This window comes from Bolinopsis microptera, chromosome 1 (genome assembly GCF_026151205.1).
Source record: "Bolinopsis microptera isolate Bmic1 chromosome 1, MBARI_Bmic_1.0, whole genome shotgun sequence".
In the NCBI taxonomy this organism is placed as follows: domain Eukaryota; kingdom Metazoa; phylum Ctenophora; class Tentaculata; order Lobata; family Bolinopsidae; genus Bolinopsis; species Bolinopsis microptera.
In genome coordinates this window covers 24726219-24752671 of record NC_087072.1, presented here as the reverse complement: position 1 = coordinate 24752671, position 26453 = coordinate 24726219, and the positions used below count along the sequence as shown (strand labels likewise).

General features: G+C 38.6%; 3 protein-coding genes across 4 annotated transcripts in view; 2 read left to right on the top strand and 1 right to left on the bottom strand.

The window, feature by feature from the left end:
- Nucleotides 1-9014, top strand: part of LOC134826095 (high affinity 3',5'-cyclic-AMP phosphodiesterase 7A-like) — a 32528-nt gene extending 23514 nt beyond the window's left edge. Inside the window, exons 5-10 of the mRNA XM_063838363.1 lie at nucleotides 4422-4558; nucleotides 5967-6126; nucleotides 6546-6778; nucleotides 6904-6995; nucleotides 7585-7752; nucleotides 7908-9014. Of these exons, the coding sequence (XP_063694433.1) occupies nucleotides 4422-4558; nucleotides 5967-6126; nucleotides 6546-6778; nucleotides 6904-6995; nucleotides 7585-7752; nucleotides 7908-8220 (1103 nt within the window). The 3' untranslated portion in view covers nucleotides 8221-9014. The remainder of the gene's footprint in view (nucleotides 1-4421; nucleotides 4559-5966; nucleotides 6127-6545; nucleotides 6779-6903; nucleotides 6996-7584; nucleotides 7753-7907) is intronic.
- Nucleotides 9015-11512: 2498 nt separating this feature from the next.
- LOC134816197 (synaptonemal complex protein 2-like) overlaps nucleotides 11513-26453 on the bottom strand; it is a 35877-nt gene continuing 20936 nt past the window's right edge. For both annotated transcript variants that reach the window (XM_063824958.1, XM_063824959.1), the window contains exons 14-20: nucleotides 13978-15901; nucleotides 13699-13780; nucleotides 13458-13521; nucleotides 13198-13292; nucleotides 12807-12887; nucleotides 11887-12010; nucleotides 11513-11777 (exon numbers count right to left, since the gene is read on the bottom strand). In XM_063824958.1, the coding sequence (XP_063681028.1) occupies nucleotides 11631-11777; nucleotides 11887-12010; nucleotides 12807-12887; nucleotides 13198-13292; nucleotides 13458-13521; nucleotides 13699-13780; nucleotides 13978-15901 (2517 nt within the window). In that variant the 3' untranslated portion in view covers nucleotides 11513-11630. The remainder of the gene's footprint in view (nucleotides 11778-11886; nucleotides 12011-12806; nucleotides 12888-13197; nucleotides 13293-13457; nucleotides 13522-13698; nucleotides 13781-13977; nucleotides 15902-26453) is intronic.
- On the top strand, nucleotides 19574-22424 carry LOC134823480 (metabotropic glutamate receptor 4-like). The gene is given in 2 exon segments (XM_063834960.1): nucleotides 19574-21646; nucleotides 21648-22424. Coding segments are annotated over 2 exon segments (2850 nt in total).

Below are 26453 nucleotides of genomic sequence, written 5' to 3'. Positions count from 1 at the left end.
CTAAAAGCCGTTGAATATTAGTTACACGGGACGATAATGAATAGCTTGCATGTAATGAAAGCTCACACTTTTTTGTTGCATGTATAGTTCAACATTCGCACAACATGTATACTTCAACATTCGTACAACATATTGCATGTACAACAATCGTACAACATGTGCGTACTCTGTGTACACTGTACAACATTCGTACATTGTGTGTGTGTGTGAGTGTGTGTGTGTGTGTGTGTGTGAGTGTGTCGGTAGTGTTCTGTCATTGCACTGTCAGCACGCGTCTACACACGAATGTAAGCTGAATGTCTACACCCTGTCTGTGTACTGTGTGCAGTATGTGTGTATGTGTGTAGATAAAGTGTAACTTCACACACGCACACACATACACACACACATGACTGGCGGTGTGTGACAAGTCATCAAGAGTTCGCATGTGAGTGTGACTGGTAATTACTTCCTGCTTGGTTGCATGGTGGTGTTATTTGAGTGTCTGTGCCATTTACACTTGCTTGTACGTGAGAGCCTTGTCAAATTCTCTATCTTTCTCTCTTGACGAATGACGGGTTATGTCGTCGCTATTCTAAATAGTCGTCGTTCCAATGTTTGTTCGTGGGGTAAGATCGTAGTCTCCTCTAAGATAGCCGTTATAATACTACTATTGTCGCTAGTAACGTCTTGCTACGGTCCACTGACCCTGGAGAATCCATTAGTACTCCTAATGTTCCATTAGTACTCTCACATCTTAATGTTTTTCTGAACCTTGTAATATAAGTGACGCACGAAGGTTGCTCTTACAGTTGCAGGGTATGTTGCAAGGGTATATTATAATTGTAGCTCAATAACTTGTAATGGATCTCGATCGTCAAATATTCAAGGTATGTAAGGTTAACCGTACAATCTAAAGTGGCCATTAAAACTTTAAAATACGAAACAAAGAAAGTGTCAACAAAGAATCCACATGTAATCGGTCGCATACGTCTGCAGTTAGGCCTTGCAATCGAGTTAGGATCAAAAAGTGGGATTAAAAACGGAAAGGAAATTTAAATGACACGAACAAGTGGGAGATTCTAATAAATGCTTAATTCACAATGGTTTATTGACGTCGTGTTGGTTGCGGGAGCGTTGTGCCATTAAACTATTTAAGCAAGGTTTTGTAAGAATCGCTGCCAGACTGACAAAAGATCTTTGTCGTGCAGGTGTTATGCAAAGAGGAGATAATAAAGCGATAATATACATATTATAGAGATATGTTTTGACTGCGTGCTTGAGGAACTTCTTTTGAACTCATGCGATACATATGGGATGTATATCGGAAATACTCTGTCTCTATAATATATAGTAAGCAGATATAGTATGCAGATGTAATTATCAGGAAGATGGTTTCCTTTCCAAGGCGGTTTCCTCTCACACGTGGTTTCTCTTCTCTGTTCTCGAATTGATACTGATATATCGTATCCGTTTATTGGGCGAGGGGGAGGGCGAGGGGGAGGGAGGGAGGATCTTTGTGACGTATATCCGGTATTCTCTTTGATAACCACAGATAGAAATGGTACAATATGTACTGTTATACAGTCATCATGACACATCATTATACTAGTGGTAGTCTGTGAACTAAACACCTTATAAGTCTTCCTGTACTATCTATAATAGTGTACCATGATATCGCGTCATACCTAGTCATATCTACCACCAGCTACAGTCTAATATATAATATTGATTTTCATGTGGTGTTCATTTGTTTGCACCAGCATTGGCGGCTTGTGGGCTAGGCTGAGGTTTTGCTTTCTGTTACTTTTCTCGCGGTCAATGTTATGACGACATTTCTTGGAGTTTGCGTCATTTTTGATGAATGCGTCAACTGTTCTTTTGTGTTTCGATGTTTTATATAAAACAGCGAGTAAGGCATGGCGTAGATTCAGTTTTATTTTCATGTGGTCTATCATGTGGCAATTGCATCATTTAATTTGAGCGACGGGCGTGGACTTCGGTTTTGTTTTCATCCTTATCTCTCGGCTAATGTTATCTCTCGGCTTATGTTCTTTTATGATGACCTAATTTTTGACCCTCCTTTATCAATTATTGTGCTTTTGAGGTTTGTAATAACATGTGAATTATATGATCATAAGGCGTGAATTTCGATAAAAACTACGTCCTGTTTTGTTTGCATTTATAGCATTAATTCAGAGGATAGATCACAGACATTCCAGTCATTTTTACACGATGTTCCTCTTGCATCCTCCTCATTCAAATTTCATAACGCTTAAAATGAAAAATCGTTTTGGTGAGCTCCTTCCAGAAAGTGTCAAGTAAAACCACAGTCCTGCCCTTTTCAAGCCCTTCTCGAACCATCCATCGTGGAATTTATTTTTATGATTCATCTGTTGAAATTCCTCTCCGGCCCACTCTGATTAAAACCCCTCACACCACACACAGTCCTGCCCTGCCCTTCTTGAACCATTGTGGAATTTATTTTTATGAATCCTATTATTATAATAAAATTCATCTGTTGAAATTCCTCTCCGGCCCACCCTGATTCCTGGCCAAATTGGTCCTTGTTTACAACCCTATACTTAATCATTCATTTCCTGGTTTCATGTTTGTGGATTGTGTGGTTGCTCAATAATTCCGCAGAATGTGCATAACTATTTAATCAAAATGCCACATGTGTTGGCATAATCAAAATACCTTGCTCTTCTTGGGTAATAGGTTGCTGTTTCGTCACAGATCGTCAGTGCTTCATATGACGTCACGCTCTTGCTCAATTTCATCCGACCCTCTTCTCCTATTTAAACACGATCTCTCTCTCTCCCAACATACCAGTGTTATAGTTTCACAGTTTCAACATGCACACGTCCTCCTCCTCCTCTCCTTTACTTCCTGCAAACTTCTTTTTTTTTTGTGTCTGAAGTCACGTGACACAGGTATTATAATGTGGTTACTAATGTGGTTACTAATGTGGTTACTAATGTGGTTACCATCCCTTGTGATCTGTGTGGTTAGCAGTACCGACAGACTGCCACTACTGGCCTCTTCTCCCAGGAATATCAAGTTTCACCTTATCTGCCGCTTAATTTGTTGCCTGCACTCGGATTATAATCTCGATAATAATGTATCATACCTTATTTAAGACTATGACAAATTTTACTGTACGTGCCAATGATTTAACGATAATCGTATTTAAATAGGCCTTATCAGTATAACTGTATAACCATTTCACCCTTTGACATCATTATCACAGCTGGTTTTTTGCTGTGTCTCAAATTTTTACCTTAATGTAATCTGCTTTTGAGTCGGAGGACGTATTTCCTGAAATTGTGTTATCGTTTCCGGTAGGATCAGATATCCTGCAATACTGATATTAGGGAATTTATTTTATTCTTTTGTTAAAGACTTCAGTCACTGTACTTGTTTTGTTGTAGTAGGAACGCAATTCTTTGTCACTTATAAGCAGGAAGCAAATGTGAAAAGTAACGTTCTCGTTTCATGTTTCGTCAATTTTTTGCTTACACAGCTTATCTTCACACTTCTCGTTTGAAATTAAACCAAAAAGTTGTTGTTCTCCGTTTACATTCCTTGCTTTACATTATCACGTGGTTAACAGGTACTTTAGTGTCGATTAGACCCTGTCACTATCAATGCCATTATTTACAATCGAGGATTTTTGCATAGCTAGTCTACAGAAAAAACTCCGTATTAATGATACCACACCTTTTAAAACTACAAAACTAGCACCAACGCAAGAAAGTTATCAAAAGAGTAATTGATTGGTATTTAAGTACTGCCTACTGACGTAGTTTTACGATTTTACAATATTACGATCTCTTAAATTATAGCTTAACAAAATCGACTATACAACTATACGATTATTCCTGAATCCTGACTATACGACCACCAATATGCGCTCAAATACTAAGAATTGAGTCCTGTTGCTCTCCCCGTAGATCGGTTCATTAGCACTTAGCAGATTTGCAAAGTGTACTGCTATTACTTTATTCTCGCCACCACATCCGCATACCATTAGCTTTGTGTTTACTCCGTTTTTTTCCTTCCTTGAATTAACCTCCTGATTCTAGTGTTGTACGTGGTGCATTTTGAGTTATTTCTCTGTGGAATTTCAAGTATTTCCTCGGAAGCTGTCCATGTTATTCCGTCCTGGACACGATAGTAGTTAATATAGTTAGCAGTAGATCTGGAGAAACACAGCGCTGTGTGTTATTGACCAGTGCTAGATATCCAAACAGATACTGCCATAATAATAACACGTAACTTGGAGATGTGTGCCACGTTACAACACGTTACAACACGTTACAACACGTTACAACACGTTACAACACTAAATCAATATTCTTCTTATGTATCAGCTTGTCTTTCAAATGTGTTTTAACTTTGTTATTTGTCATGTTTAACGTCGTTACTTCTCCTTGTAGATCTAAGAAGGATGCAGTCTACAGAGAGCAGTGCGGCGGACCCGAGCATGGGGGCTTACGCGGGGCGCTTCAAACGCAAAATGTCAGCACCCACCGTTACCCGACACCGACTCTGCAACGATGGTCTAGTGGAATGGGTAAGTCATGACCAATCACCTTGTAGATGTCTTGTCACGTGGTTTTTGTGAACCAATCAAGGAATAGTGCTGTTGATAGTTGTGTCGAGGAGTGTTGACACGCTGTTGTGCTGATCGGGTGCTGCCACTAACCCCACCTTCATGCCTCCCATCTCGTGAAAATTGCCGTAAAATTTGCAATGTTTGAATTATCCATATTATCAAAATTTGTATCCTATTTTTCACACAAAGTTTGCTGAAGTGAATAAGTCTTAATGGCTTAGATCACGGCTGGCAGCCAAAATTACAAGTTGGATATTCATTGAATTTTGGCATTATTGTAAGACTTCTTTTAGATAAATTCAACTGAGCAGTAAATTTTATCGCATATTTCGTAAAATTGAGAGTGGCAGCTGTAGTGTGCAGTGGAAGCTAGACGTTAGTATTCAGTCAGAACGTATTAGCTATATCTTAAATTGGTTAAGCTTAAATTGGTTAAGCTTAAATAATCGGGGACCATTTTGAGAGCTTTGGTGCTGTGAATGCTATTTTGGGACGATATATCAAATTAGTCTCCCCAATAAAAAGAGCTATTTAAGATGGTAGTTAAGATGCTGTCATCCGACTAGTTTATCAAAAAATGAAGGTATTTTTCTTATTTCTCTTAGAAATGGCGCTCTTGGGCTATTTAAAATTTAATCTATAATTTTGCTAGAATTCGATGCGATGTCTCAGACTAGATTACAAATTTAATCCGGTATTCTGGCGGTCCGACGCCCTGGTTACCTAGTTTGAGAATGTTACAGACTTACGTTAATATCTACTATACTAAAATCTCAGGCTTTTTCACTTTAATTTTACCCTCTGGAACACTTTGCGGCCCTCATGATTATTAAATCATCAATAATGATGTAATGTCGTTAGCAATATCACATTGATTATTCATGGTACAAAAGGTCCTAAATGTTGGTCACTAACTTTATTGAATCCCTTCAAATGCGTCACGAAGAGACAAATTTCGCAGAAACAGATTTCGCTTCTGGCCTCTTATGATTCATAGATTTTAAGTGATGGATAGGCGATTATTTCATTATTTTAATGTAAAGCACAAAATTTCCCACTCACATTGACGCTTTGAAAGCAGCGCGCGCGCGGAGCTAGGCGACTGAATCTGGGTCCAAATAATCAACAATTATTAGATAATAGGCTTGTTAGGTTTAACCTGGTTAGTTTCAGCTGAATTCTTCACTTCTTAACACCTATTGTATATTCCTAGTAACTATATGTATAGTTTATTTACTGGGTGGCTTGTTATGAATTGAACATGAGTATTATGGGAACTAGGAAGTTCATATTAATGCTTTTATATTTAATGTTCCGAAAAGTTGGAATAGTTGGAATAGTTTTACTAACTTATCCACCTTTTCAGAGTCAACTCAACAGAATTGGTTTCTGGGACTTCGACACACTTTCCATAGCCAGAATAACGAAAGGAAGATGCCTGTTTTACATTGGATTCCAGCTCCTGATAAAACACGACCTATTCGAAGAATTTAACCTTGATGTTATGTCAGTCTTGAAATTTCTAAGTGAGTAGAATATCTTTCTATAAGATTTAATTTTGGATTTAGGCCGGTTATTCTAGCAAAGTCATGAATTGCTGATAACAGGCGTATTTTCTGTTTTTCGAGCTTTCGAGAAAAGTGTGCTACATAATATACTGTTGACCCCATCTGAAAATCTAATTTGATTCCCCATTTTAGTGTCACAAACTCAATTTCACGGTTATAATTCACCAAATGAGCTTATCTTTCAAGTTAGCTTTTTCAAAGTCAATCTCTTATCGGAAATTTAATTATTTCGTCATATCGAAATAACAGGAAATAAAACACAGAAACTTTCTGAACGTTCTCAGAGTCACAATTATCACACACCATGACACTCAGAACGCCACATAATACACAAAAACAGTGTGCTACACATAAAACTAACACCAACCCTATCTCAGACCTGTTAGAACAGCACTACGAACCAGAGAACCCGTTCCACAACGCAACCCACGCCGCAGACGTAGCTCAAGCCCTTCACTGTTTACTGTCCAACCTCAGATCTATCGAATCCTTCAAACCCAAGGAGCTGCTGGCCAGCATCCTGGCTGCTCTAGCTCACGATGTTAACCATCCCGGAGTCAATCAGAACTTCTTGATAAAAACTGCCAGTCATCTCATGAAAATCAATGGGGTAAGTTTATTAAAGAACATTTGTAGGAATATTATAATCATATCTCTCAAGCAGTTTAACTGTAACCGTTATAATTTGGACGGATTACTCTTGCCCCAAAATTGATAACGCTCATTATTTTTCAGAACACATCTCTATTGGAACAACATCACTCAAAAGTAGCTAAATCTCTTATAAAGGAAAGCGGCATCATCTCCCATCTATCTCTTAATGACCAGTGAGTAGCAGATTTATAATTGGACTACCATATTTTCCATAATATTTTTATTTTATGGTAGGGCAATGAAATTTATACGCAAAAATCTGGGTCACTTCAAAAGACTTTATTCATCTGAAAAGAATATGACTACATCAATTTGTGACGTTGACATAATTAAGATGTCAAAATCAAATTGTACGACGGCTTTCGTTAGGGAAACCCTTTTTAATTATCCTTGGTGACACCAGTCACCAGCTTTCAATTTAGGCCTTGGTAAATTAAATTCAAAGATGTCATAAATCAACGAAAATTTCCCTGACACGCATTATTCATGTCAAATCAAATTTGATTTAATGTCCAATTTCAAGTTGTGGTGTTTGAGCACTCGTCCCGGCATGAGCTAAACTAGATGATTAGACAGAATTCAAAAATCTGAGTCACACACCGTCATCTCCTAGACACTCGTTTACAGTAATATATAGAGCACTCGTCTTACCCACTTGACAGCTTAAAACTAATTTGACAAGCCGCGTCTCATAACGAGTCACGTGTTAAATATACTCTCTGACAAGGCACCACAGAAAATTAATCAAGGTATTTGTTTCAGGGATGACATACTGCGTCTAGTCGACGACATGATCATGGCCACAGACATGGCTCAGCACCAAAAGTATGTGAACAACATGAAGGCCCTAATGGTGGGTGGATACGATCCTGAGAATGCGGAACATAGAAAAGTGGTACTGAGACTCGCCATGAAGTGTTCTGATTTATGGTAAGAGTTTGAGATTTGTAGGTTGTTACTTAAGAGTTTCGCTTTTCAACTCGCCTCGTTCATGTTAACGATTGTAAAATTGCTGTTAATTTGCCATGATCGAATACTTGTGTTAACCTAACAAATAACGATTATTGACACTCTGACCCCCTCAGCAACACCGCCAGACCGTGGTCCACGTGTGTGCAGTGGGGTAAACTAGTTCTGGAGGAGTTCTGGAGACAGGGAGATGAGGAGAAGAAAATGATGTTCGACGTTATAGAAATGTTCGATAGAGACCAGTGCGTTCCTTCTAAAGCTCTCACCGGCTTCATAGACTACATCGCCGAACCCTTATTCACTCTGTGGGCAGACTTCTGCGATACATCATTCACCCGAGACATTTGCAGGCTAATAGACAATAACAGGTCGCACTGGGAAGAGGTCATCACCCTGCCAGTGTCGGCTGTCATGGCAACCGGTGTTTAGTGGTCATGGTAACAGTTTAGGTGAATTATCATAACGACTTGTGCAGAGCACACAGAATTTGCTATTTCATTGGAATTTAACAAGGATTGAGACATGTTGTGTAAGTGTTGCGGAAAGTTGAAATTCCGCGGAAGAACAATCCAGTGACGAGATAGTGTTACTGTTTAGATGAATATGGACATCTATAGGTGTGAATTAAGAGGAGTGTTCAAATTAGCACAGACGACAATCATTTATTTTTTATTTGTGTTTGATTTTCTTCAACAATTATGATTCCCCTTCGAAAATCCCTGTTTTGAGGATTTCGTGCTCTCCTTACCTCTTTAGGAATTTATGAGCTAATTTTATGAGTCCCGCTAATTTTATGAGTCCCGTAGCGAGAATCGATTATTTATCCACAGAAAATATGTACCTAATGATCATTCTGAAAACCATTGATTACTTATGTGACCGATTTTAGACTCACTGATTTTTATTGTTGTTATTTCAAAGAGAGAAAGGAAGTTATCATTTCTTGAGCTAATTCCGTTCGTACACAATATATTATGCCCGTAAGGTATTTGCTTGGGTATTTTAGACGCTCGTACGTTTGATAATAATTCCGCCTGGGTGATTAAATTATCATGATTTCGAGAAACTATTTACGCACTTATATTTCAGACATGACGTATTAACAATTTATTTCTTTAAATCCTTGTTGAAACCAGGCACACTTTTCTTTAAATTTTTAACAATTTCTGTCATTTTGTAAGTATTGATATTAAATGTATCAAAAATAAACAATTCAATTGATAGAGATCCTCTGAATTATTTGTTTACAACAAAGCTCTTATAATAACGTATAAAAATTGTAGCCTTGCTAGAAAAATCACTGAATATGTACAAAATTGACAAATTCGAAACATTATTAACAAATAAAAATTACTACTCTTTTCACTCTTTTGCAACAAATACAATGAAATAGTATATCACGGTCAAACTTGCATGAAATAAATACGACTCATTGTAATTCAAAAATCAGTTTGAAGTTAAAATAAAAATGAAAATTAGTATAAATCTAAAAATTACACAAAACTTCACAAATTGTGGATTATACTTTATGGACACGTTCATTTGAGTTTGAGGATATTGGTAAATATAAGTGACCCTATTAAAAGGCACAGTGTAGTTGACTTTGTCACACTATGAAATTACTTAACCCTTGATGGTTAGGATAATCGTCTCATCCTCTAGGCTAACTTTGTCACATAACGATATCTTAATCAGGTGATAAGATATCGCTTAAATACGGCCGGCACGGAAATGGTTACATTGTCACACTATAAACATGTGACGGAGTAAATATGGACCCCTTGCTGCCGTTTTTGACCAAATTTTTGAGTGTCCAGTTGATTGGATGGGTACATATGACCATTACCTACATATTTGACGAATTTTTTCGTTAGATGGTGCATTCAGGTTTACTCTGTCACACATTAAAGGAAATATGTGAAGAATGTTTAGGGCACCCTGATAAGCAATGTTGAGTAGTGTAAGTTTATTTGATGGCCTGGCAGTGCTGGGAATTGTTATTATATCATATAGTCGTAAGGAATTAAAACACAGAAGGCACAACCAAGCTTACTTTGTCACATAATCTTGATAATATCTGAACATGTGTGAAATTGAACAAATAATGATATACCAGCTTAAACCCCTTATATTATACGTACTATGGATCAAACAACACTGCTAGTACCATGCACCAGTCACATAAATCATTATCAGGTGGTAATATGTTAACAGTGTCACAATTAAACTACCGCTACATGGTCAAAAATAGGGTAATTTCGTCACAAAAAATTATTAAAACTCTGTAGTCTGTTAGCTCCTTGCTGGCAAAATAACTAGTTTATCGAAATTTTTTTGATGATAAAGTTACATAGTATTCTAATAGAGGTATAGTTCTTCAAAATAGGGGCAAGACATGTTTACTTTGTCACATCAGTTATTATAGGAGTTAGGTAATCGTCATCAGATTAAAAGATATTTTTCGTAGTTTGGATCGATTAATACTTTAATATACCTGTAATAAATCCTATGCCAATTTTAACACACTATCTGATACTTGCGGGGCAGGGAAAGTTAATTTTGTCACATTTTCAATGTCTTTGACAAATTAATCTAAATTTTAAAAATTGAGTTCTTATGTTCTGGACAATATTCTTCCGATCGTTTCTGAAAGAATGCTGAATTCTAATAGAGTTATAGATCTTCAAAATAGGGGCAAGACATGTTTACTTTGTCACATCAGTTATTATAAGTGTTAGGTAATCGTCATCACATAAACATATATTTTTTGTAGTTTGGATTGATTTATATAGGTAATAAAGCAGCCTATGCTAATTTTTACACACTATCTTGAAATTGTTGGGGCATGAAAAGTTAATTTTGTCACATTTTTAGTGACTTTGACAAATTTAACCTAAAATTGTTAAACTTAAGCTCTGATGTTCTGGACAATATTCTAATAGAGGTATAGAATATAGATCTTCAAAATAGGGGCAAGACATGTTTACTTTGTCACATCAGTTATTATAAGAGTTATTATAAGAGACTATCTCATTCTATAATCATTGTTTTTAATCTATTTACGATTTCGTATAATTTTTGTGACAATGTAAACATCAACTGATCTTAACTTGCATCAACTACATTGTCATCATATAAAATTTTCCCGCCTTTCAAACCAAAATCAGATATAAATTATTCGCCCAAAATTTTAAAATTCATATATTGTGACAGAATTAACATCATTTCCCAATAACCAAGTGCCTGTATTAGCTAACTATTCAAAATAACATATTTTAGGGCTATGCTTGGTAGAGCAATCATAAAATAATGAGTTGAAAGGGTTTTTAGGACACCTCACAGTAGAATAGAGGTATGGTATCATGAGTGTGACAAAGTTACCCAAATATTGCCTTGTAACCGTTCGATCCGTGCCCATTAACCACTGTTGTATCATAATTGTTAGATTGACCTAATTTACTATATTTCAGACCAAGGAATGATAATTAGACAACTGCAGTTAACTAAGTCACACAAAATGTGACATTTGAAACATTATAGTGCCTAACAACAATAGATTTTCTTTCTGAGCGGTGCATATGGGAGTATGGCTTACGTGGCTTATGTTCAGAACTTCTGAACGTGCTAGGTTAATAGATGTCAAAATTAAGCCACTATTGTCAAAAACGCTATTATTTTTGTTTACCAATATCCTCAAACTCAAATGAACGTGTCCTTATACCGACAGCACGAATTCTTTTAGTCAGTGATAATGCTCTCATTTACGCCCATATCATTGGATAGCTTCTCATCAAACTAAGCTCAATCTCGAGTCTCCAAACCAAATACGACTGATTAACTCAATCAAATTCCGACATCACGAGGAGGCTGACCTGTTTCAGCAACTGTTTCCGCTGCTGCTGGACCTGATCTTTATCATTCTGAGCCTGTCTTGCTTGGAGCTGTTTGAAGAGAGCCTGCTTGACCTCTTGTAGACCTTCCATTTCCTGGAAAAGGTTGCAATCACACACATTACATGTTTTTCTTCGTATTCGGAAGGGTATGACTATACAAAAAAGATACCTCTGCTAAGTTAAATCAACCGAGAATACTTACATCAACTGGAAGCTTCAGATTTGCTCTCTGCTTCAGCAACTTCATCTTATTTTCTAAAACTATCCGAGCTTCCCGCTGGGTTTTATGAGCCAGGGCTATATTCCTCAGAGCTGTCTCTTCTTTCCTGCAAGAGACAGTTTTGTCATTTGGTAATGTTAATTACAGAGGCTAATGGAAATTGAATGGTTTCGTAACAGTTAACGCAAGTAACGCAAGTAATCTAGCAGCCATGCACACGTGAGAGCGTAGCATTTTTGCAGCGAAATTAAAAATGCAGCAAACATTTTCAGACTTCTGTCTTCGGTGCGGTCAATGTTCTCCAAGCTATTAAAAACAACTTGACTTACGCAAGTTTACTCCCAGTCAGGTGGCTAATTGTCTATAAGCTAATAATATAAAAGCATATAATCGAGTCGGAACTCGGATTAACTTGTAGAAAATGTATTTCAATTCCAATTTTCTAAAGAGATTCCATCGCTATTCACTGGCAGTTTTCAAGTTCTAAGCTTTTTCGCATTTTGGTTTGTCTTTGCCCTTTGGTAAGATTGTTGGTGAAACATCGATTTCCTTGTGGCAACTATTTCGGTCACAAAACGGGCAAAAGGGCGGAATAATGCGCGGGCGCAGCGATCAATAATCTACGGCGCGCGCTGATTTTCTGTCACTGTAAATGTGTTTGAGGATGTTTGTCACTTGAAAACTTAGCAGCGGCTGACGTTTTCAGTATCCGCACTATCCCTATAAAATTGGCACAAATATAAACGGATAGGGTGGCTACGAGTGAAACAGACGAAAGGAACACAGCTCATAGTAGAGTCATCATGAGATCCTAACAAAAATATTGATATTCTGCATTGGACAGTTCTTATTCTGTGGGTAACGACGGAAAACCACTGCATTACGTTTACTGTTCGACTTACTTCTTTATATCCACGAGATCAGATTCGATACCACTGATTTCAGCTTCAACTTTGTCCGTTATCTCAACTAAAACTGATTTCCTGGTTGAGATACAGCGGTTCATTTTAGCGGTTCATTTTAGCGGTTCATTAATGACAAACAGGAAGAAAAAAACTTAAAAAACTATAACGCTGCATATCAGCACAATTTTCTGGATTACATGGCTGATAAGAAGTTTGTTAAGTACATCTATATAAGGACTATACTAAGGTTATAATATTATTACATGGTACATTTTAGGATTGTATTAATATTGTTTTTGAGATGCTCATTGTAGCTATATATTTTAGATTTTCATCATCATGATAATATAGAATCGAATAAATAAGTGGGATAATTAACAATAATTACCGTTTGCGTTTGTGAGTGTCGAAGAACCACTGAGCTGTTGTGGCAACATCTTTAGTTATCAGGTCGATGTTATCTTTATTTTTGTGTCTTTGTTTCTGAAAGGTTGGTTACGATTAAATATATATCATCACAAGAGTTTTTATATTGAGATCATCAGAAGTTGTTATCCTGGTTGAAACTATCATATTTCTTTGCAAGGATATTTAACGAAAATTGCAAGTCTGATTAAATTGAAAAGTAAATATGTAATTCAAGATTACCTCTTTCATTTGTCTAGAGGTATTTTGAAGCATTTTAAGCGCCATCCCACCTTCTGTATTTAACCTGAGTAATCGAAATTTCGTAATCTAATTTCTGTAAGAAATCACGAAAAGACGGAATATCTACGGAGATAACGTCATAATCTTAATAAATGTGTAAATTCATATTAAAATATTGCGATAAATGAAGATAAAGACAAAATGAGTGATCATAATTTACAGAAATAGAGTACGGACTTACATGAACGGAGGAATAACAAAACTGCTGCTCTGAGATAACTGATCATTCAATTCGTCTAGTTGATCCTCTTCATTACTACAAGCTGAATGATGAATCGAAGAAATTGTAAAAGTCTTCAAATTCTAAAGTGCACACGTGCTAGATGTTATATATGATGGATGCGATCAACAAAATTTCAAAAGACAAACATTTAAATAGTCACCATGGGGGTGGTGACACCGATCGCAATGGTCGCCGTTATTTGTGCAGAAAAATTACATATACAAGCAAAATCCTAACCTGATGTTGGTTTAGGTGAACTCCTATCTTCTACTAAGGGTGACAATCTAATTTCCGCTATCTGATAATCTTGTGACTTTAAAGCGAGATCATCTAAAAGCGGCTGACTTGAACAAGCGTTAGATTGTTGAGACACTCTACCTGGAGTCTTACAAAGCATGTTGTAGTACTCCTCGAGTTCTTGTTTTCCTGGACTTTGAGAGGCCAGTGTTTTCTTTTGTTTGGTTTGGGGAGGAGATCCGCAGAATGACTGACTGAAACATTGGCTGGGAGTGAGCCTGGGACGTTTTGATAACTTTTGCTCGGCTGCTGAGAATGATGGGAGAGAAAGATTAGCTGAGATTTGTTCCAAAGTTTCAAAACCACTGTCATTTCGGGAAACCATCCTACTCTTTGGTTGTTTGTCTTGCTTTCCGTCCCAAAAGTAGTCGTTCCCTTTTATTGGACTCTTCACTCCACCGACCTTCTCCAAAAATTGTTGGAACGGCGACACATTCGCAATTTCGGCTTCTCTGATGTGAGATAACTTGCACTTGGTAGGTGTACTAACAAGATTAGAGGGCGTATTGGCCTTGAACATGCTCCCGGCCAGTCTCGATTCTTCCAGAATTTTGGAAAACATACTCTCTGTCTCTTCTGCTCTCACAGTATCTACAGGCGGAGTGTTGAATTCCTCTATATCCATGAGGAGACCAGAGCTGTCAGCCTCAGTCACCATGCAATTGGAAACTTCGTTAAACTGAACAGATATATCATTATTGGTAACTTGGAGCGGAGCAATGGTTGTTATCTGTTTACCGATGATAACATCCATGCCAGTATCTTTAGCAGAATAAGATGACCCAGAATCAGACCCTTCTAGCCATACTTTATCTTCTTTCTTTCGAGAAGGTTCCTCTTCGACAAGCATTAGTTTACAGTCAGAATCCTTGGTGACAGCAACTTCAAAAATTGTTGATTGATTTATTTGGTCAAATGACTCTTGTAGCTTCTCAAGACGTTCAAAGTTTTCTTTTGATTGAGCTGTCTTCTTTTCTTTACCTGATTTGCTTATCTTCCTTGAATTATATTTCTTTTGGTTTTTCTTCATTTTCTGGGCTTCCTTCAAGATTTGATCTTCAAAAACATCAACAAGAACATCATCTTTCCAACTAAATCTATCCGGATCATCACCAGCATAGTTCTCACCAGAGCTCACCTCACCAGGGCTCACCTCACCAATTGTGTTATTATCTTCCGAAACGGCCGGGGAAATCATTCGAACTTCGGGACTGAGATTAAGTTTGATGGATTTTATCGGGTCTGTGGGAAGTTTAAAAAAGTTCGTTTTGATGATGGGGGACGGATCCTTGCTAATCATACTGGTGAGGGTAGAGACGTCTGTTGTGAAGGAAAGAGGTATTCCCACTTTGTCAGTTGAAGGGATACAGGTTATATCTTCCTCATCTTGGATTGCAGATATCTGGGTTGGAGATTGTTTGTTTAGTTCGTCGTACTCCGCAGATATCATAGCGATCTCTTCGCTGGTGTCTGTGAGTGGGTTCTGCTGCTGAAGTTGTTTATTTTTTGAGTTGTGGGACGTCTGAGAATTTTTTGATGAGCAATTAAAAACTTCATCCTTGGCCATTTTGTTACAAAGTTTTTGAGACTGTTCGTTACTAGTCTTCCCTATTCTATTGTTTACATCCCTAAACAACTCATCCTCATCTAAAGATTCGTTCAAGTCAGCCAGCATTGCCACAGGATCAAACGTGTCACTTGGTAGCTCTGAATTTAGGGAAAATACAGGTTTGACGCTTTTTGGGGGAGGCTTCACGACAGTAGATGTAGTGGTAGTTGAGAACTCTGAAGCGGTGACTGACCCGGTATCTTCCGCGTCAGATACTGGATCTCTGTAGTTTATATTCTTCTTTGCTGCTCGACTCTGAAAGTGGAATTATGTCAGGATTTCTGTGTCAATATTCAATTATTCATGTCACATCTATACTGTATTTTAAACTTTACGTCGTAAAAACACAAAAATGTGGCTTCTCAGCAAAATAAAGTTTTCTAGAAATTATTCTCTTGTGTTTTAAATGAATGAACATGGTTTGAGACCTATTTACAGGGAAAGAAAAAATAAGTGGCCGTCAAATAGGTCAAATTTATTAAAGCATGCATCTTGGCAAATATTATTTCATTATTTGTACATTGATGTACAATTTTGCATTAACCGGTTTGGACATGCTCGGCAAACTAAATTATCTAACAGGAAAGATTTTCTTGTGTTTGAAATGAATATATTGAAACAGTATTCCTCAATCTTCCGTATGCACACACCCACCCTCGCCCCCAGACAGTATATTATGTACACACAAAATCTTAATGCTGAATGGATTTGGGACATAGCTACACTCGCTATACTGTACTATACTACAGTCTACTATACAGAGAGATGCAAACTAAAGTATGCTACTGGTAAAAATCATTTTATAATCTTTTGTATTAATAGAACCGAGGGAAACGGATTTAATTTTGCCACGATAAGGCTGCTCGGCAAATTAAATCTGTTTCCCTCAGTTGATAATTAAAATTGGTACCGGTTCACAGAACACATTTATACTAACAGTGTCAATAAAATTGTTATATATTCTTTCTGGTCCAAATCCAAAATACAATTATTTAATGGTTTTTTATGTTAGCGTTCCAGATCTCAATTTATAATGTTAGCATTTTTGGATTATGACGATACTTCAAGCGGTCTGGCGGTCATGTACACTAAATATTGATACTATATTATTATATTATAAAATATGATCTTTTAGATCAGAATGAGTGACTTTTCCAAATAGGAATACTTAACAGGTGGTGAAAAAAGAAAGGATGAGAGGGAAGCGTCAAGCGTTAATGAATATCTATATATAGAATATAGATATTCTATTATATAGTCTACCTACACTGAATCTAGATATGTCCACAAGATTTCTGATATGCAGTGAAAATGTTCGAAGTTAATTTAAATACAGACATACAAGTGTTGACATATTTCATAGCAGTAACTAATACTGCTCTAATGTATTATTTTTTAATTTACATTTCAGTTCGTTTTACCTTACATTTTCATCTTCGAGCTAACTTGGTGGTTTCCAGAGGGAATTAATTTGATATTTTATGAGCTGGTCGAAAGTCCAGACGTTATCATTGTTGATGATTACATTTACAATAATCCCAGGTCTAGTCATTGACTACTGATAAGATTTATGATTCAGTAGGAAAAAGACAAAGCAAGTCTGAGCCAATAAATGAACATAGTCCTAGTCAGACAGTTGCATTGTGTCAGCCATTGCATACCACAAAATAACATAATACCCAGGAGTCAAGATCAACGGCGCGACTGGATTGTACGGACTAATTTAGCCGTTCATTGTAGTGCAAGTGGTTACGAAATTGCTTTGGGTTTCTAGTGCGGGTAAATTATGCTGGCACCTTCTTAAAATGGTGACATATCATTTACATATCACCTAAAAAGCAAAAAATGAACAACTTAATGAATAACAGAGGTATAGTCAGTATGGTCGAGTAAAATTAGTAGTTAGCTTACGCGGGTGGCCTGATAGTTGCGTGATTTTACAGCCTCTACATGTACCCCAACATTACTCATATTAGTCATATATCTTAAAATGCAAGTATCATAATTGTAAAACTCGTCTGGTCTCAAGTTGTCCCTTTAAATGCAGGTATTCAGCACTTTTAGAGGTGTGGGAGCTGGAGAATGTTTGTGCGGCTTCCAGTTCAGGACTCATCACAAAGGCAGACCTGCCTTTAATTGTCCTACTCAGCCTGTCTGAGCAGCTTGTACAATTGAGGCTTCCTTAAAGCGCAGGCATATAGTTCGGGTAAAGGCTTCAAATTCATGTTTTAATCGATCTGGGCCTGGTCGTTAGAATAGTATCACTAAATTTTATCCACTGCATTGTGAGTCTTAATCTACGCTACTTCGGCCGCGGTCTAGATGAAAGTCTTAACTTCAAATATATATCCCCCTGTTGTAATGGAACCAATTTTCGGGAATCTACAGTAGACAGTCAAGCGGTTGAGCGTAGTGAAAAAAAACTGTAAGTTGATATCACAGGACCTCACTTAACCTTTCACTAACTTTTCTGCAGATAATTAGGATATATTTCCACTGACACGATGCCCTACCGGTGTTACAGTTGTGTTACAGTAACCAATTTGTCGCATTTCAGCTCATTAATTTCCTGGCGATCCGTCTTTTTCCAGGTACTTTTCAGTTCCAGCTGAAACCAAGCTTACTGTGCTACGTAATATTAAAATACAATCATTTGCGTGTCTTGCAGTTGATTGTGTTATGATCTAAACAGTCTGTGTGCGCATATTTTGTTAAACGTCGCAATGTTCCAACCTTTTGCACAACCCTTGCTGGCTTTCTCGTGAATAATTAAACGTAAATTAAGCCGAGGAGATGTGGAAACAGCTTCTAAATCAGTCACAACATCCTGCGTTTTGTTTTGTGCTATATAGCGTTAGTGTGTGCACTATGTTAATTAGACGAATCTAACATTGTCCTCCTTTCTTGGGAATTACATCAACTCATACAGTGGTGATAATTTCACCACAACCTTGATCACTTATTATATATTCATCAGTACGCAGTATACTTTATAATAGAATTTTAGCTAATTGGATGATAGATTTGACAGTGATCTTGTCATGTCTGAAGGGAGCATTGTGCTCCCGTACAGACTTGTAAAGGAGCCGTTATGCTTCTTTGGCAGCACTGACACAGACTCTCATCACTCATTAGCCCACTCGAGCTGGCATGGTAGTTATACGTGATGGTTATATAATTTGAATTTAGCTCACCAGCCACTGGATAAACGGGCAATGTGAAATGTGCATATATTTACGTAAGTTAGTGGTATGCTCCGTCATTTTAATTTAAATCCTTTATTTGTGCTTGCCATTGGTGTGGTGAGGCATCGACTCGCTTAGTCTACAAACGTCATTAAATTTTGTGAATATTTATGAAAGTACCCCGCCCCATTTCGATCGATTCAGGCAGATGATTGTCAGGACGATATGATAATCATGAAATTGCTGAACCCTGGGATGGAGCGGTGTGCTGTTAACTGGTAGTTGAACCATGAAATCAAATTACTCGTGACCTAGCAAATTACTTGAGAGCTACCTTGATATAAAATGAGTTTTACATTTCGAACGGTCGTAGTATTTGACGTCAGAGGGCTTCTTTGCCTAGTTTTTATGTTGCAGTTCGATTAGAAGGTGAATTTAACCATGTTTTTAACCCGAACCTCAACTTTCCGCTTATAAAATCACTACTTTAATTCGTTACGAATAATAGCTATATATCGACCCCGTTGTAGTGTATAAAGTTGCTTTCTTTTCCTATACAATTGTTTTCCAGTACACTGTAGGGTTCATTCTCTTTCAGGTTTGAAATGGCACCACTAAAATGTTACTAGCCCGCCTAGCACCCATCATCTTGTCGGTTTGCTGTGTGTACGGGGCATTGCAACACACTACATTCTGTCAGACCGTCTATAAGTCATGTGGGATACAAGACCCTATCTCAAACATGACAACAAGTGTTGGGGAAACTGAAGTCAGGCAGGAAGTAGTAATCACCACGATTGTACCTCTCACAGAGTGTTTCTCTGGAGATAAGTGTAACGTTGTGGACTTCAGACTGCTCGACCTTGTGGGACTCCGTGTTGCTATAAACTCCCTGGAACCGCCTCAGAACATCTGTGTTGTACTTGAACTGTGTGACAGTTTCCACGACCCTATAGCCGCTGGACGTATAATCGGTTTGTTTAACTTCCAGGAGGATTGTAACTCCAGAAAGTGCAATGTTGATGAGGTTTGTTACACTGAGTCATGTGGTCCAGGCGGTGACACGTGTAAGAATCACGTGGCAATCATTGGACCGGGGACTCCCCGTGAGGGTAAATCAGTAGCGGACATCGCTGCGGCGCTAGAGTTACCCCAGCTTCTCTACAGTACTGGAAGTAATTTCTCTGATCCCCAGAGGTTGGAATACCTCCATCAACTGGCGCCCCAGTACCAGCTACAGGTGAATAGAATTGTGGAGATCATCCAACATATGGAATGGAGGTACGTAGCAATACTAGCCACGGCTGACACCTACGGAAGTATTGGATACGAGCTCCTCAAGAAAAGGTTGGAGGAAATTCCGAGCAGGGATAATGAGGTCGAGAAGAACTGTTGTCTCCAGTTTTCAACTAAAATGGTTACGTTTAAAATGGATATCGGCGATATAGAAGCTCAGTTGAAAGTCCTGGAGGACAGAGTGAAGGTTCTTATCATGTGGATGGAGGGAAAGTATGCGACCAGAGTTCTGGATTATTTCAAGAGATCAGGTAGAACTGATACCGTTTATATAGCACCAGACGGTTGGTCGGTAAACACTCAGATTTTACAAAAATACGATAACCTCCTGTCTGGCCATTTTATCGGTCTGTTTCCGGACTTTGGTGAGATCGTAGATACAAACTCATTGATACACTCGGACGATTTTTATGGTGAATCATGCCATCAGTTTTCAGTCTTGGATGAGAAGAAATGCAAGCGTGCAAGGAGTTTGATCAAGGAGTCTCAAGTTTATGGATATGCTGGAGGGGTCATTGCATCTTTGAGGGCTGTTTATAAAGCACTGAACACATCAGATGCAATGAATACTGACTTCAGTTTCGGAAAATTACGAAAAAATATGAATCTTCACTTGAAAACTGAAGCAAAGGCAAGATATGGAGAAGAGGGAGTAAAGGTGTATACCTTACCAAGGAAGAGTAACACACTCAAGCTAGCAACTGATATGACGTCATATCCACGAGGAATTATTTCAACTTGCAGTGACCCGTGTGCCATAGACCAATACCGAGTCCTCCTGAAGAAATCTCCTCGCTGTTGTTTCTCTTGTAAGACATGCCCGTCCAACAGCATTGTCAACAGAAGTCGGGGACATGAAAAATGTGAAGAATGTTCTTCGTGTCTGCGACCCAGTCTCAACAGATCAACATGTGTTTCCAAAGAGGTAGAGAAGTTCTCCATTCTTAACGGCGATTCTTTTAGCGTGGCGGTATTTGTAGCCAGCTCAGTTGGGATATTCTGTAATGGCTTTGTGATGGTAACTCTGATCAGGAACTCCGGCACACCCATAGTCAAAGCCTCGTCTCCTCAGTTATGTTACATCATGTTGGTGAGTCTGATGGTGCTCCTGACAGCCCCTATTCTCATGGTATCGGGTCCTGGGGACACCACGTGTCCACTACAACGGTACATCATTGGTTTGGGAACTGTCATACCTTTAGCTGTGCTCTTCGCTCGTACAAACAGGATTAATGTGATATTCAATAGACGATCACTGCTGACTAGCCAACTTCAAAAAATGATCATGAGCATAAAATATAACATTCTTTTAGTGGGCATCTTTGCAGCAATTCAGTTAGGTATCTGTCTAGCACTGCACATCTACCACGAAGAAAAGGTAAACAACCAAACACTGCACGTTAAAACTCTGTGCAGTCTTGATGTTGGCGAAAACAACTTCATGATGTGCAACGAACACAGAATGGATTTGGTTTATTTGTGGATTGGATATGTTTGCGCCATGATACTGGCAACTACTGTGGTTCGCCTATAAGACCAGGAGACTGCCCACTAACTTTAACGAAGCAAGGTATATCTGTCTGGTAATGTTCGTCATCATCGTGTTAACCATCTCCACAATCTCAACCTACATCATGCTCAGCAGTCGGAAGAATATCATGTACCAATGTTGGAGCATCATTATTGCCGTCTATTCTATCCTGGGTGTTATCTATGGACAGAAAATGTACGTTATATACATCATTCCGGAGGCAAATATAAACTGTGATACGAACATAGCAATGAAGAAATTCATCAAACAAGACTCTGATCAGAAAAACAATTCCAACAGCAGTTACTCTCAACTACTCATCCGACATCCCAGACATCAGCCTACGGAAACAAGCCAAATCAGTCAATCTCTATTAGATTCGACTAGGACTAGAGAAGCAAATGGAGACAGTCCAACTACACCGCTCTCTCCTCTGAGAGAGAACGGTTCATCTGATACTAATAACCATCCACCAACTGAGAGAACCGATAGTTCGAGCAGTAACGGGGAAAAGAAGATGACAGTGGCAGAAAAGAGGGCTCGGTTCCGCAAGGGATACGTCAGAAAGGGAAGACTAGCAAAGACGATGTCGGAGGAAAGAGAGAACAACAGACTTCTTGTAAGAGATGAGCGGATTGTAAGCGTCAAGAACGAGAAATCTTTCCAGTCAAATTCAATGTCATCAGCTGACAATATGTTCAGTTCTTCAGTTACTGAGAGTCTTACTTCTCTTAACAGATCAGACCCTGCTTTTATTGAAGTGTAAGTAAGCAACACTTTGTTTTTATTGTGTTTGCTAATATTATGTGGACATGCATTTCTAATTTGAGATCTTATCGAATGACAATTTTCGCACTAGTTCCGAAGACTCGCACTTACCAGTGAAATTTAAAAATTGATTTCAAGTTACATTAATATTAGCAGAGGTAATCTTTCTATTTCTGTTCGATTTCTAACCAGAAATACTGGCATGATAAAAATTACGAGTGCTTGTAGCGTAACGTTACTATTTGTCACCCACAAACAGCTGGACTTGTATAGCAATGTCTTTGTAATTTTCATAGTAGTGGCTTCTTCATATAACTTACGATCATGATAATCTATTTTTCAAAAAATCTAAAAGTCATCATATGTCGAAAATTGGGAACAATTTTCATCTGCATGAGCGTTTCTTGGAAAATTATCTCCAGCTCTATCCTTCGGCAATGGTACTTTTGTGGCTGAAGACATGATTTTCAAAGACAATAATTACGGCAAAAAGGAGAGCAAATTGTCGATTACGATTTTTCAAGTCGAGGCTCGGAAAATTAACTCGCTTAGTTTCTCACCTCACTCCTAGAATTGTGCTCTACAGGAGATAACTTTCTCAGCGCCTGATGTTCAAATTTTCCACTCAAGTGCACGTGTTGTTTAATCAATTCGCAGTTATAATCCGTTATCAATTTAATATGTATTTGCGATCTATATTAATCCCCCTGATATAGGCGAGTTTTGGCCCAAGCTCACCAATATCAATATCTTATTATACAGGGTGAGTTGAAAATAGTGTGTAGAATGTAAATGGCTCTAATTTTTTTTGACAAATGAAATTTCCACTTAATTTTCGCATATTTAGGTAATATAATAAAAGTATATAAATATTATAATAATACAATAAAATACTTAATAATTAATAATTTGCTCAACCCATCGTCCTTTATTAGCTAGGACATGTTGATAACGTGTAAGACAATTGTCTATAGCCGACTTGACTGTATTAAGGGGACAGGGAGGGGGGGGGGGGGGTCTTCATGGAAATGTTCTCAAAATCGACTTTTTAGTTGTTTCTGATAGAGGGGAGTAATATCTATCAGATGCTTTTGATCCCGTGGAAAAATATCGTTCCTAGCCGAAATTAATGCCGGTCAAAGGTCAGCGCGTGTGTGGTAATTGTATTGCGCGAACGATTGTATATATTTAGCGAGACGATATTTGTGGATGGATCCGTACCATTTTACTGACACCACGGTATCAACTTTAACGCAACTTTCCGCAAAAACTGTAAAAGATATACAACTGAAACTTTTTTGACTGGGTCAAATGCTTTAATGGCCTCCAAATCAGCATGAAAAAATAAAAATTTACCAAGGAATAGGAGTTTTAGAGCCCAGAATTTGGACCCCCAAGTGGTGTCAAAAACACGAATTAAATAGGTAATAATTTTTTTAGTCTCTTGTGTCTTGACACCATTTTAGGGTTATACGGGTTCCTGCAAGTTTATCTAAAATTGATACATTATATCAATTGGGGTTTATTAACTTATTATGGCTTCTAAAGTTCTAAGATACCGTATCTTACTATAATATATAAAGCCATTCATATAACAGGAGCGTCAACCTACCGGTAAGTAGCCCTAACACAATCCTAAAATACTGCTAGTTCATCCTGAAACCGCTATTAAGACGTGAATACTGCTTATAGAAGTCCCGATACAATCCTTGGTAGTCCTTTTCGATATTGGTTGATATCCGTATTCGTTGATCTTAAGCAAATATTTGGAAAAATTTCTTTCGTCTTCTGAACTCGAGATCTTTCCTTCATTAAAGCCCGATCATTAGCTAAGAACAAGAGTCATTTTTTACAATTACTGAGATTCGGCAGAGAGACTAATGCCATCCGATAAGCCGCTCAGGCGCTTAACTTAGCATATAATGGGCATATAATAACATCTATGACATCCTAGTGCATTATAAAACAATTTGCCATGGAGTATGATAATTATAACCAGTTTTATCGTGTTCAGCGTCCTCAAAAACACAGGGTTACATGATTTTCGCTTCGATATTCATTAACAAAAAATCCTTCAAATTTCTGGCCCAGCTGCCTCCTAGGTTTCTGAAGGTGATACCAGATCACGCGATACACTATTATATTATTCTATGTATAGTAAGGCCTGATCAAGTAGCTTGAGCTCTGGTGACGTAGTCGTATGCCGACTAGATACTAGTCGGCATACGACACGTTACGAATGTGATTGCGTGCCCGAGGATTTACGAATCAAGATCGCGTGATAGGATCAGCAGTCACGTGATAGGACCGACTGTCACGTGACCTCAGTTATCCCTTATATGGCACAAGTAGCTGCAATTGATCAGCTCGTAATTGGGCTGCAATCCTTGACAGGCCTATAATTACCCAATTTTGAATGAACGATATCTCATTCAGCCAAGCTGAAGCTGAGGGAATGTAGCATAAAATACCACTCAGATGCTACAGAATAGACTGACCTGAATTTTCACTTTTTCGTCCGATCATCTTGGAAAGTTTTTTGTACATCCCCATAGACGTAAATAGTAACCAAAAAAATTATTTTTGAAAAATTCGGAAATTTAGCTGTTCCCCAAGCCGTTTCCATGACAACCGTGCTCGCGAACCTCAGAAATCTGGAAAAATTCGATATCTCAGGACCCATTGCACCTACAGAGCTAAAATTAGGCTTAAAAGATGCGGAATCAGCACATTTATATGAGACTTATTAATAAACATATAGCCTAAAGTGCTCACTTTCGTCAAAAATTGCAAAAAACACATTTTTTGTACATTTCCATGGCAACCGCGCCCTAAAATTTGGATGTGCATCTCTATTTTTCAGTCAAACTATGAACAGCTCAGAACTACAGGGGGATAACTACAGGGGGAGAACTAGAGGGGAGAGAACAGCTCACCTGAGGAAGAACTACAGGAGGGAGAACAGCTTAGAACTACATAATTCTGAGCTGTTCCCCCTCCTCTGTAGTTCTCCCTCCTGTAGTTCTGAGCTGTTCTCTCCCTGTAGTTCTGAGCTGTTCTCTCCCCTGTAATTCTCCCCCTATAGTACTTCTGAGCTGCTCCCCCTGTAATTCACCCCCTGTAGTTCTGAGCTGTTCTCTCTCCATGTAGTTCTTTTGAGCTGTTCTCCCCCTGTAGTTCTTTTGAGCTATTCTCCCCCCTCCCTGTAGTTTCTTCTGAGCTGTTCCCCCATGAAGTTCTGAACTGTTCCCCCTGTAGTTACCCCTCCCCTGTAGTTCTCCCTCCCTGTAGTTCTGAGCTGTTCTCTCCCCTGTAGTGCTCCCCCTGTAGTTCTGAGCCGTTCTCCCCCTGTAGTTCTCCCCCTGTAGTTCTGAGCTGTTCTCCCCCTGAAGTGCTCCCCCTGTAGTTCTGAACTGTTCTCCCCCTGTAGATCTCCCTCCCTGTAGTTCTGAGCTGTTCTCTCCCCTGTAGTGCTCCCCCTGTAGTTCGGAACTGTTCTCCCCCTGTAGTTCTCCCTCCTGTAGTTCTGAGCTGTTCTCCCCCTGTAGTTCTCCCCCTGTAGTTCTGAGCTGTTCTCCCCCTGTAGTTCTTCCTCCTGTAGTTCTGAGCTGTTCTCTCCCCATGTAGTTCTTTTGAGCTATTCTCCCCCCTCCCTGTAGTTTCTTCTGAGCTGTTCCCCCATGTAGTTCTCCCCCTCCCCTGTAATTCTCCCCCCCCCCCCTGTAGTTCTGAGCTGTTCTCCCCCCCTGTAGTTCTCCCCCTGTAGTTCTGAGCTGTTCCCCCTGTAGTTCCCCCTCCCCCGTAGATCTCCCTCCTGTACTTCTAAGCTGTTCTCTCCGCTGTAGTGCTCCCCCTGTAGTTCTGAGCTGTTCTCCCCCTGTAGTTCTTCTGAGATGTTCTCCCCCCTGTAGTTCTCCCCCCTGTAGTTCTGAGCTGTTCTCTCCCCTGTAGTTCTTCTGAGCTGTTCTCCCCTGTAGTTCTTCTGAGATGTTCTCTCCGCTGTAGTGCTCCCCCTGTAGTTCTGAGC